At 41.2% G+C, this 15,869-nt stretch overlaps 1 protein-coding gene across 4 annotated transcripts in view; it reads right to left on the bottom strand.

Moving 5' to 3' along the window:
* Positions 1 to 15,869, bottom strand: part of rnf13 (ring finger protein 13) — a 259,925-nt gene that overhangs the window by 87,872 nt on the left and 156,184 nt on the right. For all 4 annotated transcript variants that reach the window (XM_072572033.1, XM_072572035.1, XM_072572034.1 and 1 more), the window contains one exon: positions 8,166 to 8,256. In XM_072572033.1, the coding sequence (XP_072428134.1) occupies positions 8,166 to 8,256 (91 nt within the window). The remainder of the gene's footprint in view (positions 1 to 8,165; positions 8,257 to 15,869) is intronic.

Raw genomic sequence — 15,869 nt, 5'->3', positions numbered from 1 at the left:
TGACAAGTGGTATCCACAAGGTTCAGTGTTAGGGACGTAGCTGTTCAGTTTATATGTTAATGATCTGGATGAAGGGACTGGGGGTATTCTGGCAAAGTTCACCGATGATACGCAGTTATGCGGACAGGCAGGTAGTTCTGAGGTGGTGGGGAGGCTGCAGAGATTTAGCCAGTTTAAGAGAGTGGCCCAAGAAATGGCTGATGAAATTCAATGTGAGCAAATGCGAGGTCTTGCACTTTGGAAAAAAAGACGACAGGCATGGACAATTTTCTAAACGGTGAGAAAATTAATAAAGCCAAAGTACAAAGGGATCTATGAGTGCTAGGAAAAAGTGAGGACTGCAGATGCTGGAAATCAGAGTCTAGATTAGAATGTGCTGGAAAAGCACAGATCAGGCAGCATCTGAGAAGCAGGAAAACCGATGTTTCGAGCAAAAGCCCTTCATCAGGAATAGGGAGTGCTAAAGGTTGACTTACAGGTTGAGTCAGTGGTTAAGAAAGCAAATGCAATGTCATTTATCTCAAGAGGGTTGGAATGTGCTACTGAGACTTTATAAAGCTCTAGTTAGGCCCCATTTAGAATAGTGTGTCCAATTCTGGGCCCCACACTTCTGGAAGGACATACTGGCACTGGAGTATGTCCAGCAGAGATTCACACAGATGATCCCTGGAATGGTAGACCTTACATATGATAAATGGCTGAGGATCCTGGGATTGTATTCATTAGAGTTTAGAAGGTTAAGGGGAGATCTAATAGAAACTTACAAGATTATGCATGGCTTAGAAAGGGTGGACACTGGGAGTTCGTTTCCATTAGGAGAGTATACTAGGACCCGTAAGCACACCCTTAGAATTAGAGGGGGTCAATTTAGAATGGAAATGAGGAGACACTTCTTCAGCCAGAGTGTGGTGGGCCTGTGGAATTCATTGTCATGGAGCGCAGTAGAGGCCAGGACATTAAACATCTTCAGGAGGTTGCTAAATTCTTGATATCGCAAGGAATTAAGGGATACGGGGAGTGTGCAGGTAAGTGGCATTGAAATGCCCACCAGCCCTGCTTGAATGGCGGAGTGTACTCGATGGGCCAAACGACCTTACATCCACTCCTATGTCTTATGGTCTTACAAGTACATGGCAATGTCATCCTGAAGAAGTGTGAATCTAACCATCTCCCCTTGGCAGTCAATAACATTACTGTCAACAAATTCCTACTCTCAATACCCCCAGAGGTTGGAGTGGCCATGATTTTACCACCAACTAGACACTGAACTGGACTAGGCAGGTAAATACTGCAACTATAAGATCAAGTCAAATGAGGTGTGCCGCAGTAGCTAAATTACCTCCTCCAAAGCCTGTCTACCATCTACAAGCCACAACTTGTGTGTTGTGGAATACTTTACAGTTGCCTGGATAAGTGCCGTTCCAACAACAGACGAGGTTTGATACCATGAAAGACAAAACAATCCATTTGCTTTACCCCTTTCACTAACTTTAGCAGCTACGCAGTGAGAGCAGTGTATACCATCTACAAGAAGGTAGCTGTGAAGACTGTTCAGGCGAAAGTGAGGACGGCAGATGCTGGAAACCAGTCTTTAGATCAGAGTGGTGCTGGAAAAGCACAGCAGGTCAGGCAGCATCCGAGGAGCAGGAAAAGCAACATTTCAGGCAAAAGCCCTTCTTCAGGAATACTTGAAGGGCTTTTGCCCGAAACGTCGATTTTCCTGCTCCTTGTATGCTGCCTGACCTGCTGTGCTTTTCCAGTGCCACTCTGGTCTAAAGACTGTTCAGACAACAGCTCTTAAGCACCTGGAGGGCAATTTGGTACCTGCAGTAAATGCTGGCCTATCCAGTGACTCCCATATACCCAAAACAAATACTAAAGAAATCTCATTGTCATATAATCCTCCCTGAATAAAGAGGGAACTCAACAAAACAATTCTAAACAAAATAAAATGCAACATGCGTTTGGTGAAAATGACCTATATTGTAACTGCTGTTTCTGAATCTGTAGTCAAATCTAGACATAAGGATTTTAAAAGACAGAATAACATTTTCTGGGATTTCCTCAGTCTGTGGAACAATGAATGGGGGGTGAATGTATGATCTTTCTGAAGGAGAAGGCACAGGCTGCATTTTCCAAAGTTATTCTTTATGAATATTTAGCTCACGGCAGAACTAGTATTCAACTCAATGTGAAAGGTGCCTTCCCCTTTCCATTTACCTGTGCCGACAGAAATAATTGATATTTATGATTTAATATTAAAGTTCCTTGAGAAAGAGTTTGGGTGTTCTTGATAGTCAGTCCCTAGTTGTGAAGGTCTCCTCTGATTAGATTAGATTCCCTACAGTGTGGAAACAGGCCCTTCGGCCCAACAAGTCCACACCGACCCTCCAAAGAGTAACCCACCCAGACCCATTTTCCCTCTGACTAATGCACCTAACACTATGAACAATTTAGCATGGCCAATTCACCTGACCTGCACATCTCTGGATTGTGGGAGGAAACCTCCGCACCCGGAGGAGAACCACACAGACACGGGAAGAATGTGCAAGCTCCACACAGACAGTTGCCTGAGGTTAGAATTGAACCCGGGCTCTTGTGCTGTGAGGCAGCAGTGCTAACCACTATGCCACCATGCTTTGACATGATAATCTAGCTGCAGGGATAATATTAGCTGTCATCTTCTACCCTCTTTGCTCTTCTGCTATTCCCCACCTCCCCATGTTTGCTTAAAAAAAATTTTGTTTGAAGTAGGTTTTGGGGAGACTTTCAGACTGAGCACATGGCAGCAAGAAACTTCCCTGCTTTGTGTACTGGCTGCTTTAAAGTCATTTCATGTGATCATAGATACGGATTTATTAAATATATTCCATTAGTTTTAAGATCCTTCAAAAGATTAAAAACAAATTTAAATGCTTGATAAAAATGAACAGCTGCTATGCAGTCTATACAATAAACTATTCTGATCAATTGTACTCATTTTTAGACTCACTAGGGGATGCACAGCTAATTAATCTTCTGTAAACACAGTCTCCAATTTGTGTCTAGATGTAAAAAATGTATAACCACTAATCCTTCAGCCATGTAACACTTCACCTTGATTATCTTTCAGGGTTGGCAGCCTTATCTAACAATATGATTTGGATGTGAACACAGGAGGTATACAGAGGAACCTCGAATATCCGAACCAGACAGGCAGGCATTATTTTGTTCATATAATTAACTGGTTATTCAGTTAATTGATTCAATACCTCTCCTTGGGGAGTCAGAATTTTCTGAAGTTTCCTTTTTCCTCGCTCTATATCTCTGGCTCAGAGTTAGTTTCTGAGCAGACACATACTTGTGAGTAAGGGACCTGCAGCATTGCTGAAGCCTCCCGCCCCATCCCCCATTAGTTCTGTGGAATTGACACAGCGAACAATTGCTAAGATCCCCCCCACCCCATTCACTACACCACGTGCAAGCCCCTGCCCCGCTGTGCGCACCGCCCCAACCCCTCCTGTGCCCCCCCCACCTCCCATCTTACCCAGCCACCACGTTCCAGTCTACCCCCACCCTCCCCCACCTTTGTGGGGGAAGTCTCAAAATAGCACGCGAGCGCACGCGCACGCACACGCACACACAAACCCCTTTTGACTCCAACTTTTTGTCAAGTTCTACCTCTGCCCTGTACAGGACAATGTTGGAGAGATTATCTGGGGAAGGGGGGTTTAGGGTACACCCTTGTGTAGAACTCCACGGAAAGTGGGGTGGGGGCGATGGTGGCGGCAGCGGTGAGAGACAGAGAGGACAGTCATTTGGTGATGGTGCCTGGGCTCCCATCGATGTCTAGGACTGCTCTCAGCAACATTTCATTAAGCAGAGTTCATTTTTAATCATTGTAAACAAAAGACATGATGAGTATTGAAACACCTCTTTGATAGAATCATTATATCAGGACCTTGAGAATGTCTTTGGATAATCCGAAATCCAGATAATCGAGTTTCCTCTGTAGTTATTAAAGTTTGCAGATGACACCAAAATTGGAGGTGTAGTGGAGAGCGAAGGTTACCTCAGAGTACAACAGGTTCTTGATCAGATCGACCAATGGGCTGAGGAGTGGCAGTTGGGAGCTTAATTTAGATAAATGTGTGGTGTTGCATTTTGGAAAAGGAAATCAGAGCAATTCGTATACACTTAATGGTAAGGTCCTGTGGCATGTTGCTGAACAAAGAGACCTTGGAGTGCACATTCACAGTTCCTTTAAAGTAGAGGTGCAGGTACATAGGATAGTGAAGTGGCATTTGGTATGCTTTCCTTTATTGGTTCGAACTTTGAGTACAGGAGTTGGGAGGTCATATCGCAGCTGTACAGGACATTGTTAGGTCACTTTTGGAATATTGCTTGCAGTTCTGGTTTCCTTCCTATTAGAAAGATGTTGTGAAACATGAAAGGGTTCAGAAAAGACTTACAATGATGTTTCCAGGGTTATAGGATTTGAGCTACAGGGAGAGGGTGAATCAATAGACAACAGGTGCAGGAATAGACTATTCAGTCCTTCGAGCCAGCACCACCATTCATTATGATCATGGCTGATCATCCACAACCAGTATCCTTTTCCTGCCTTCTCCCCATAATCCTTGATTTCACTATCTTTAAGAGCTCTATCCATCTCTTTCTTGAAAGAATCCAGAGACTTGTCCTCCACTGCCCTCTGGGACAGAGCATTCCATATATCCACCACACTCTGGGTGAAGACATTTCTCCTCAACTCTGTTCTAAATGGCCTACCCCTTACCTTTAAGGTGTGTCCTCTGGTTCTGGACTCTGCCATCAGCGGAAACATGCTTCCTGCCTCCAGAGTGTCCAATAATCTCATACGTCTCAATCAGATCCCCTCTCATCCTTCTAAACTCAAGCGTATACAAGCCCAGTCACTCCAAGCTTTCAACATATGATAGTCCCGCCATTCCAAGAATTGACCTCGTGAACCTACGTCGCATTCCCTCAATAGTCAGAATGTCCTTCCTCAAATTTGGAGACCAAAACTGCACACATTACTCCAGGTGCAGTCTCACCAGGGCCCTGTACAACTGCAGAAAGACCTATTTGCTCCTATACTCAATTCCTCTTGTTATGAAGGCCAGCATGCCATTAGCTTTCTTCACTGCCTGCTGTACCTACATGTTTGCTTTCATTGAGTGACATACAAGAACACCAAGATCTCGTTGTATTTCCCCTTTGCCTAACTTGACTCCATTTAGATAATAATCTGCCTTCCTGTTCTTGCCACCAAAGTGGATACCCACACATTTATCCACATTAAACTGCATCTGCCATGCATCTGCCCATTCATCTAGCCTGTCCAAGTCACCCTGTATTCTCAATATCCTCCTCATATTTCACCCTGCTACCCAGCTTTGTGTCATCAGCAAACCTGCTATTACTTGTAATGCCTTCATCTACATCATTGATGTGTATTGTAAACAGCTGCGGTCCCCAGCAATGAATCTTGTGGTACCCCATTGGTCACCACCTGCCATTCTGAAAGGGACCCATTTATCACTACTCTTTACTTCCCGTCAGTCAGCCAACTTTCAATCCAAGTCAGTACCTTGCCCCTAATACCATGTGCCCTAATTTTGCACACTAATCTCTTTTGTGGGACCTTAAAGGCTTTCTGAAAGCCCAGGTACACTGGCTCTCCCTTGTCCATCTTCATAGCTACATCCTCAAAAAATTCCAGAAGATCAGTCAAGCACGATTTCCCCTTCATAAATCCATACGGACTTTGACCTGTCCTGTTACTGTTATCCAAATGAGTTGTGATTTCATCTTTTATAATTGACTCCTGCATCTTTCCCACCACTGACGTCAGGCTAACTGGTCTACAATTCCCTGTTTTCTCTCTTCCTCCCTTCTTGAAAAGTGGGACAACATTAGCTGGGACTGTTTGCCAGGGAGCATCAGAGGCTGAGGGATGACCTTATAGAGGTTTATAAAATCATGTGGGGCATGGATAGGATACATAGACACAGTCTTTTCCCTGGGGTTGGGGAGTCCAGAACTAGAAGGCATAGGTTTAGGGTGAGAGGGGAAAGATATAAAAGGGATCTGAGGGACAACGTTTTCACGCAGAGGGTGGTACGTGTATGGAATAAGCTGCCAGAGGAAGTGGTGGAGGCTGGTACAATTACAACATTTAAAAGGCATCTAAATGGGTATATGAATAGGAAGAGTTTAGAGGGTTATGGGGCAAGTGCTGGCAAATGGGACTAGATGTGGTTCGGAAATCTGGTTGGCGTGGACGAGCTGGACCAAAGAGTACGTTTCCATTCTGTGCATCTCTTTGACTCGAACTACACGAGAGCCACAATCTCTAACCAGATTCAACAATATAGTTACATGTAGCAAATGAAAAAATATATACTGCTATATAACCAACATTTTCCATCTATTATTTCCAAATAATTTGAATAGATAACAAAACTAATGCTATGTTTACTTTGGAGTTGAAACAAGGAAACCATCCACATTCATTAACGATCACTGAACTAGGCTTTCAATGTCTATGCCAGGGTTGCGATGTAGCTCATTAATTTCGGTCCTATCTCTCAAACTTCTTGAACACAAATCCTTAAGTCAGTTCTCAGAGCACCTGTCAAATTGAAATTCCTGTAGAATGTGATCCACCTCCTTTGAAATTGTGCATTTCAGATCTTAATGACCCTCTGAAAAACTGCAACTCATTTCTCATGTTTGCCTTACAAGAGATAGCGCAGTTTAAGCCTATATTCATTCACTATGCTTTAGAAGAATGGGCGGAGATTTAATTGATGTACACAAGATGCTAGAGAGGATTAGCAAAGTAGACATTCAGAAGATGGATCCCCACTGTGGGAAATCGAGAATGAGAAATCATATTTTTTAGATGAAGGGGTAGCAGATTTAAAACAGATGAGAAGGAATTACTTTCTCAAAGGCTTATGAATCTATAGTTCACTACTGAAGATCGCAGTGGATGCCAGAATACTGAATAAATTTAAGGAGACAGACAGATTTCGAAATAATAATGGGGTTAAAGGGTTATGAGGAATGGGTAGGAAAGTGGTGTTGAGGCAGAGAGGAGATCAGTCATGACTACATTAAATGGGACAGCATGCTCAAGGGGTTGGATAGTCTATTCTGCTCCTAGTTCTTACGTGTGCTCTTTTTGCAATTACTTTAAATCCATGACTGCTGATTACCAACATGCTTGTTGAAAAAAATATTTTTGGGTTTCAAAAAGCCTTATAACTTTGAATACTGTCTAATTTTTTTTGTTCATGGGATGGGAGCTTCATTGGCAAGACCAGTACTTATTGCCTCAGGATAGTATTGGAAACAAAGGATGGGAGAATTAGAAATACAACTCAGGATGCTAAATGAGAGATATGACATTTCCACACCTATTCATCTCCATAATAGGAGTTTAACAAATTAGAACCATAACGTAGATCACCAACGTTGAAACAACGCTGGGGGAAAGGAGGCCATAATTTGGTAATGCCAAGTTGGAGGTTAAAAGTCTACACGGTGGCACAGTGGTTAGCACTGCTGCCTCACAGCGCCAGAGACCTGGGTTCAATTCCTGCCTCAGGCGACTGACTGTGTGGAGTTTGCACATTCTCCCAGTGTCTGCGTGGGTTTCCTCCGGGTGCTCCGGTTTCCTCCCACAGTCCAAAAGATGTGCAGGTTAGGCGAATTGGCCATTGCTAAATTGCCCGTAGTGTTAGGTGAAGGGGTAAATGTAGGGGAATGGGTCTGGGTGGGTTGCGCTTCGGCGGATTGGTGTGGACTTGTTGGGCTGAAGGGCCTGTTTCCACACTACTTTAATCTAGATTGCAGTTTTGAGATCCTGTGAAAGAACATTAATACAGGAGACAAAACCATGTTTCTTTACTCCCATATGATAAGGATGCAGAGGGGAGAATCACTATATAGGTCATCAAAGTTAAAAGAAATAAGAGGACATCGATGGCAGTAAAGAAACATCACAGAAATGACCATTTCATAACTTTTCAAGAGGTATAAAATGAACTATTCGGAATGACTTTTTAAAAAAATTCATTTACTTTCAAGTCTCAGTTCAAAAGTTTCAGACAAAATTAGGGCCAAAGGACTGATCAAAAATAAGTACTACTTACCCTCTTAAATAGCTAAATTCTTCCAGAAGATATTTAGCTGACGCTTCCCCAATAAACACAGATGGAATGGTGATTTGTTTGAAAATCTCAACTGTAAAACAGAATGATCATGAGAAAAAAATCAGAAACAAATTTAAAGATGCATAAATATATTACATTAATTTATGCACTTTTGAACTTTTCAAAAGATCTTTTCAGGACTCCTTTCCGGCAATACACATTGTGAGATGACACTACAGCTCAGGAGTGTTGGCAGACATGACAAACACCTTCTCAAATAGAAGTACCTCCTACCTGTGTGAAAAGTTTCATACACATCCAAGAAGTCCACCATCCTGAAATTTTAACCAAATCAACTAATTTTTTTTCCAACATCTTTGCATTCAAGTGAACTTGGGAGGCAACTTGTGCTTCAGGAGCAGTGACTCTATCGCCGAATAAGGTGACCCAAGTTCAAGTCACATTTGCTCCAGAGGTATGTTATAACACATCTGAACTGGTTGTTTAAAAATATATAACTGTTCTTATATTCCAAGATTATAGATTGTTGCAAAAGTATCAGTTATTAAATAAGCCTTTTCCTCGAAACTGCTATGATTAAGACATTTCATTAAATACAGACTACAACAGAATGCAAGTTGAGAGTGTGGCGCTGGAAAAGCGCAGCATGTCAGACAGCATCTGAGGAGCAGGAGAGTCAACGTTTCAGGCATAGCCCTTTGTCAGGAATCTGTGGTTAGTCAGTCGCTGGAGAGGTCCAGGAAGGGGGGGGGGGGGGGGGTGTGAGGGAGTGGTGGGGGGTGTCCGGGGTGGTCTGAGTGAATTTGAGGTTGGGATGAAAGGGGTTAGTGAAGTTGATGAACTGTTCAACCTCCTTGTGGGAACACGAGGTTGCGCCAATATAGTCATCAACAGTGGAAGAACAGGTGGGGGTTGGTGCCGGTGTAGTTACATTAGAATAACTGTTCCATGTACCCGACAAAGAGGCAGGCATAGCTGGGTCCCATGCGGGTTCCCATGGTATTCCCTTTAGTTTGCACGAAGTGAGGGGATTGGAAGGAGAAGTGGTTAAGGGTGAGGACCAGTTCAGCCAAGTGGATGAGGGTAAGAGGAAGAAATGGAGGTTTTGGAGACCTTCGTCATGGCGGATGGATGTGCACAGGGACTGGATGTCCATAGTGAAGATGAGGTGTTGGGGGTTGGGGAAACAAGAGTCTTGGAAGAGGAGGTGAAGGAAGTGGGTGGTGTCCCGAACATAGGTGGGGAGTTCCTGGACTAAAGGAGGACAAGACGGTGTCAAGGTACACAGAGATGAGTTCAGTGATGAAGGGTTTATGTCCAAATGTTGATTCTCCTGCTCATCAGATGCTGCCTGACCTGCTATGCTTTTCCAGCATCACACTCAGCTGATCTCCAGCATCTGCAGTCCTCACTTTCTCCCTGTAGAGGAGCATAAGTCTGGATTAATTTTTCTAAACCTTGTACCTAGTCATGTTGAATTGATAATATATCCTGCTACTTTAATTATTAAAAAAGCCATCTACATTCTGATAACTGCAGCATTGCATCAAGAGTGTTACATAGATACCATAACATAATTCAGTTATAGAACTGAATCACAGAATGCACACCCCTAAGGGTCTCATAACAGTGGTTGACTTTATGAAACATTCCAAAGGCCAATCCATTAAGGCCAATCCATTGAGTTATGAAATTATTTGGATGAACATAAAATAGACAGCATATCACTTCGCTGACAGAAGTATTGTTGTGTTTATATAAATCTTTTTAAAAGTTCCAGTAGAGTTAAGTGGTGTTTGTCACCTGGTGACTTCAATGATTGCCATATGAGTTTCAGAGTTCACATTAGTACTGCTGTTACTGCTAGAGATGGGTTCACCATGTACCTTCACGACAAGGTCCTATTTGAGGGGGACTGGAGATAGCAGAACTCTGCAGAACCATTGAAAACTTTAACACTGCTACATAAGGGATCTGAGCAACAAAAAGGTTATTAGTATTTGGTGAAATTAAAGACTGAAAGTTGATGTAGAGCAGTATGATTTGTCCTGGAAAGTAAGCCATTCAAAAGAGGACACAATAAGAAGTAGAGAAAAATTACAAAGTCAATGCCCACAGCTTAAAAAAGTCTAATTTATAATAGCTACTGCCGTCATGGCCAAGTTAACCATTGGTAGTGGCTAATTCAGTTACCACTCCAAGTTATTTCACACAATTTGTTATCAATAGAATGTGTTAAGACGAAGTGTGAAATACTTCTTTGTATTGCATTGGTGAGATAAATCTCAGTTTCCATAACCCCCCCCATTCAAAAAAAATCTGAATCTGCATTCCCGGGCTGAATTCAAGAATTGGTGCCATGTGCCACCTTACTTCAACCCACAATCCCAGAGTGATCGGGATCATGCAATTCTCCTCCTGCTTCCTGCATCAATCCACTGCATAGTTATTTTTCAAATCAAAAAAGTTATTTGCAGTTTGTCAAAATAATTCCTCCTCCTCAAATATTTCACGTAATTTTAAAAATTTAAATTTACTCATGGGATGTGGGTGCAGCTGGCTGGACCAGCATTTATTGCCCGTCCCTAGTCACCCTTGGGAAGGTGGTGATGAACATGTGCTTTAGGTAAACCCACAATGTCCATAGGGAGGAAAACCCAAGATTTTGACCCAGCGACAGTGAAAGAATAGCAATATATTTCGAAGTCAACTTGGCATGGGGCTTGGAGGGGAAATTGCAGGTGGTAATGCTCCTCAAAAATAATATGTACAGCTGTTCCAAAGGTCAAAGATTAATTGGACCACACAAGCACTTTTGCCAGGATATAATGGCATGCTCTCATTATACAAGGATTTAAATTACATCTTAAGATAGTTCTTCAAACTTAACTGCATTAAGCACAAGATGCCTGTAATGAGGCAAGCTCTTTTTAAAAAAAAATCAGTTTGGATTTCACAAAACAAAACAATTGTCCAACTTTAACATTAACAAAGAAAATTTCAGATGCAAATTCCTGGTTCTGCATCCAGCTCCACCGACAATTCAGTTTGTCACAATGCTTCTAGGTTAGGGATGAGAAGAATACAGAAATGCAATATCTGAAAGTCGATCAGGAATGAGTTCAGCTGATGTTAAGTGATATTGCATACGCTGCCAAAATTTACTACAGCAGGTCAGGCAGCATCTGAGGAGCAGGAAAATCGATGTTTTGGGCAAAAGCCCTTCATCAGGGATAGAGGCAGGGTGCCTGCAGAGTGACTTATGGAGAGAGGAGTTAATCTTCTTCAAGGCAGGCATCCTTGCAAGAGGATTTGCAGTAGGGTTAAAATCAACTAGGTAAAAACAAGAAGAGGTCAACGTTGGGCTTGGGATTGTCAGACTCTCAATGTGGAATCCAAAACAACACATTGCAGATGTGGAAACTAAAATGCTGGAGAAACTCAACAGGTTTGATGGCTTCTGTGGAGAGAGAAATGGTTAACAGTGTCCAGGATAACTCAACTTCTTCTAAAATATTGCTTCCAGGCCTGCTGAGTTTCTCCAGCATTGTGCTTGCTTTCAGACTATCCACTGGATTTATCAGCCCTCCTGCCTCTCAGCCTACTCCAGAGTTTTGTTGTGTTGGAAGAATAAGGAGATTAGAGATTAACCCAAATGACTTTATAGTTATTGTTTATGTTCCATCCAAAAACTAAAAGGCAACTCATCTGTAGGAAACTAAAGACATTAAATAGCAGAGAAAATTAAGAGCAGTTTGAAGGAAAAAAAGCCAAATGGACAAATATTTCAAATTTCATCCCCATGATGCTCTGTCCAATACAGACAATACATTCTCTCTCAGCACAGACAATGCAAGTGCGGATTCAGATTGTTAGGTGCATTTCGAAATGTCAACCATAGCTGAACCAAGATTCATTTGATTAATAAATCATATGATCAGATCATTTAAAAATTCATCTAAACTTACAGGACTGAAATAGATAAATTTATTGGTCACTTAAAATAGAAGATTACACACAAAAGAGCGGTATTGATACAATGCAACATGCGCCCTTCTTTAAATAAGTTGGTGAATTATCTGGACACGTAATCTGTATCTACCTGCATTTAGTTAGCATTGCTGAAATCCCAAAAAAAAAGGGGGGGGGGGGGAAAGAGAAAAAGTTCAAATAATTAAGGTTGAATTATACTGGCATTCATGCACTGTGCCCATTGTTTCTCATGTTCTCATGATCAAGGAACTGGAAATTTGTGGTAAGATAAAGTAAAACTTTCTCACTGCCAGTTGGATCATATTAAATATAGTCCCCTGTCCAAGTAATTAACTTTCAGGATGGCTTTTCACTTCTGCTCCAATTTATGAACCAGAGCAAAGGTTAAATGTTTGCTAAATACAGACATATATTGAGATGTATAATGTGAAGGAATCAAGAAAGGAACAAGGTATAACAGCAACTGCAACAGCTCTCCTGAAGATAAGGGCAGGGTTGATGATCATCCCTGAATTTTGCAAGCACATGAAAAAGTAGGTGAAGGATTACTCCACAATCTAGTCAATGGAGAATGCTATTACTAAAATAAACCGTCAGGGTGGGCCGGTGGGAGGCATGGATCTAAAGAGGGAGTCATGGAGGGAATGGTCTCTGCAGAACGCAGATAGAGATGGGGAGGGAAATATCTTTGGTGGTGGTATCTGATTGCAGGTGGCAAAAATGACGGAGGATAATGTGCTGTATCTGGAGATAAATGGGGGTGGCCAGGCTTTTGTTGGGGGTGGGGGGGGTGGGGCGCGTGCGGAGGAAGAGAAGGAATCCATTAAACAATGAAATCTGCCATAAGTGTCCTTCATGTGAACTGCTTCTTTGCCTCTTCTAATGACTGTCATTTGCTTCCTTAGATGAGTACATTTTGATGCCTTTAGCTTTTGGATGAAATGTAAACAATAAGTCATTTGGATAAATCTTTAATCTACTCACTCCTCCATCCTCACCAATGTGGTTAACTGTTATCTGCCTTCTGAAATGTTTAAGCAAGCTGCTTAATTCAAGGCCAGTTACGGATGGCTTTACCAACAATCAAATGCCAAGAAAAATAGTTTTGTACCTAAAATCATTAAATGTGGAGAACAGGCACTGTTCTATAGTTACTATGAACATTTTTCTCTGGAAGGAAAACTTTATACCTCAAGAAAATGTTCAATAAAAACAAACAGTCATTTCATACATACAATAGCTATTACGGTGATTGCAACAAATATTGAGCAATTTTCTGGTTATGAATTGTTTTCACTCTGACCAAATTGCAGATCCTGGTGTCCTGCATCTACCAGACTCTCAGTGCGACTTTACAGCTGACAGCTTTGGGAGAAGCACTGTGCACAGTGCAAACCACTCTACATTGCCATTGTAGACCTTGAAAAAGCATTCGATCATCAGCAGAGATCGATTCTTAACATTGCTTCAGAAAATAGGCTGCTCCTGGGTGCTATTTCTTCTTTTCACGAGATGTTCCATCACTTACAATGAAGCAAAGCTCTTTCAAGACCAACAGATGGGTAAAGCAAGACTGTGTACTGGTGCCATCTCTGGCATATTTCACTCCCTACTGCTATAGCAAGCTTTTGGCAAATCAAATGACAATGTAAATACGTGTGCTAAAGAGGACAACAAACTGTTCAAAATAATGTGTTAAGAACAAAATGCATAATGTCATAGTCCATCAGTTCCTGTTTGCGATGAGACAGCATTGATATCCCACACAGAAGTTCATTTGCAGCTAATAGACTGGTTGTTTGAGGCTGCAAAAAATTTGGACTGACAATTAGCATCAGGAAAACCAAGGTTATGTACCATAACATGGAGACTCCATCTACCATGAACATTGAAAAGCACTGCAGATCATTCACATAATTTGCATCAATTACCAATATGATATAAAGGTTAATATATAATCACTTGATTTTTCAATTTTAAAAGAGAGACAGAGGGGCTTGGTTAGTTGTGTGAAGGTGTACTTAAGCGTCAGAAAGTCATTTGAAAATTTGAAAGTGTACAATTTCCAGGAAGGTATATGACTTTTGTCAAGTGCCTGGCAAGACAACTGTAATGTTAATGGATAGGATGTTTATACTGAGAATTTACAAACAGACAAAAGGCTTAGTTTAACTATTGTATTAGTTTAGCTTCAGTTCAGAAGAATGAAGAATTCAATTCAGGGGAACCAGTTAGTCTAATAGAAGTATCTTTTGGTTAGTGGGGTCTCAGTGTTGAGAGCACATTGAAGTGTTCCAGCTATCTCAATTGACAAGTGTTATAATCCATCAGAAAAAAATCCATGTCCACATATGTGGAAAGAACTTGTAAAACATCCTCAATGCTCCAAGGGAAATAAACTGGGATAAAGTCTGTTAAATGTAAGAAAAAACTTGAGTTGAAATGGGAGTAATATTTCTCTAGAATTGATTTTTTGAAAACAGGCAGACACATATGATCTTACAATCTTAACACAAATAGCAAAACCTAACCATATTATAAATACGTAATAAATTTGTGCTCTATTGTTACGGAATATCTGCAGCCTTGTGTGTGAATTTACTTCAGGGAGTAACCACCATGGTAATCAACTGCAAACAAAGTATTGATTTGTAAAGCCAGGTTTCCTTTAAAGATCTTTCTTACCAATTATTAATATCAACTGGGATCAAAACTCCAATAACCTGGTGCCAACTACAGAAATTCTTTCTGCTGTAACTACCTGGGTAGATTCACTGACACCAATCCCATTGGTATCAATCTCTTACTGATGACATATGGAGAAGGATGCCCATAAGGGCAGAAGTACAGCCAAATCTTGATAAGTATTAGGTAATAAGCTCCATTTAACAAAGTTACATCAAAGATGCCCAACTTTCTAATGCAAGACATTAAGCTCAACTCAAGTGTAAGTTCATGTTAGTACGACTGAAACATTCTCACAGCTTTGTTAATAAAGAGAACGAGTACAGCACACTGAACAGCTCCTCCACAAACAATCTGTTCCTGATGAATGGAGTGTAATGATGTTAGTTAACAGTTTTAGATCTTAACTGACTCACCCATCACCCCCAAACGTCTTGGCTTAATTCAATTCTTCACACAATTGACTCATGTGAGGACAGTAAGTTTATTACGATCACATTTCGTCTGCTCCCAAAGTTTGACTTTACATGTGGCTGATGACTTGGTTGAGTTGAAAGCTTGCCATTTGAAGATGAAAGACTCGGATGCAATTCACTGTTACACCAGAACATATGTGGATGTTTCATTTTCTGAACATCCTTTGCAAAAGTTCTGGCATCAACATTACCATTGAATTATTAATTCTTTTGGAAGTTCTTTAGCTACCTCAACCCATGTCAAAGATGGCAGTTTTGTTTATGAAAGTAGCAATTTTTTTTTAAAAAGCTTAGAAATGAGATAGGCTTGCACATTACCTTTACATCCATTGCATCATTACTTTAACAAGTCCAACTATAGACAGTAATACTAACAGTCAAATTCTATTAAAGAGTACAGCATTAACCTTTGGAGGTTGCTGTGTCAGAGGTATCCAATGATCGGGTTTAAAATCACTTCGTAGCTTGAAGACAATTGATTAATTCCTCCAAATCAGTAGCATCTTTTGACCTCCCAGTCAAGAAAAAT

The sequence above is a fragment of the Chiloscyllium punctatum genome, chromosome 6, assembly GCF_047496795.1.
Source record: "Chiloscyllium punctatum isolate Juve2018m chromosome 6, sChiPun1.3, whole genome shotgun sequence".
NCBI classification, from domain to species: domain Eukaryota; kingdom Metazoa; phylum Chordata; class Chondrichthyes; order Orectolobiformes; family Hemiscylliidae; genus Chiloscyllium; species Chiloscyllium punctatum.
The sequence above is the reverse complement of the archived record's forward strand: the minus strand, read 5'-3'. Positions and strand labels throughout refer to the sequence as shown.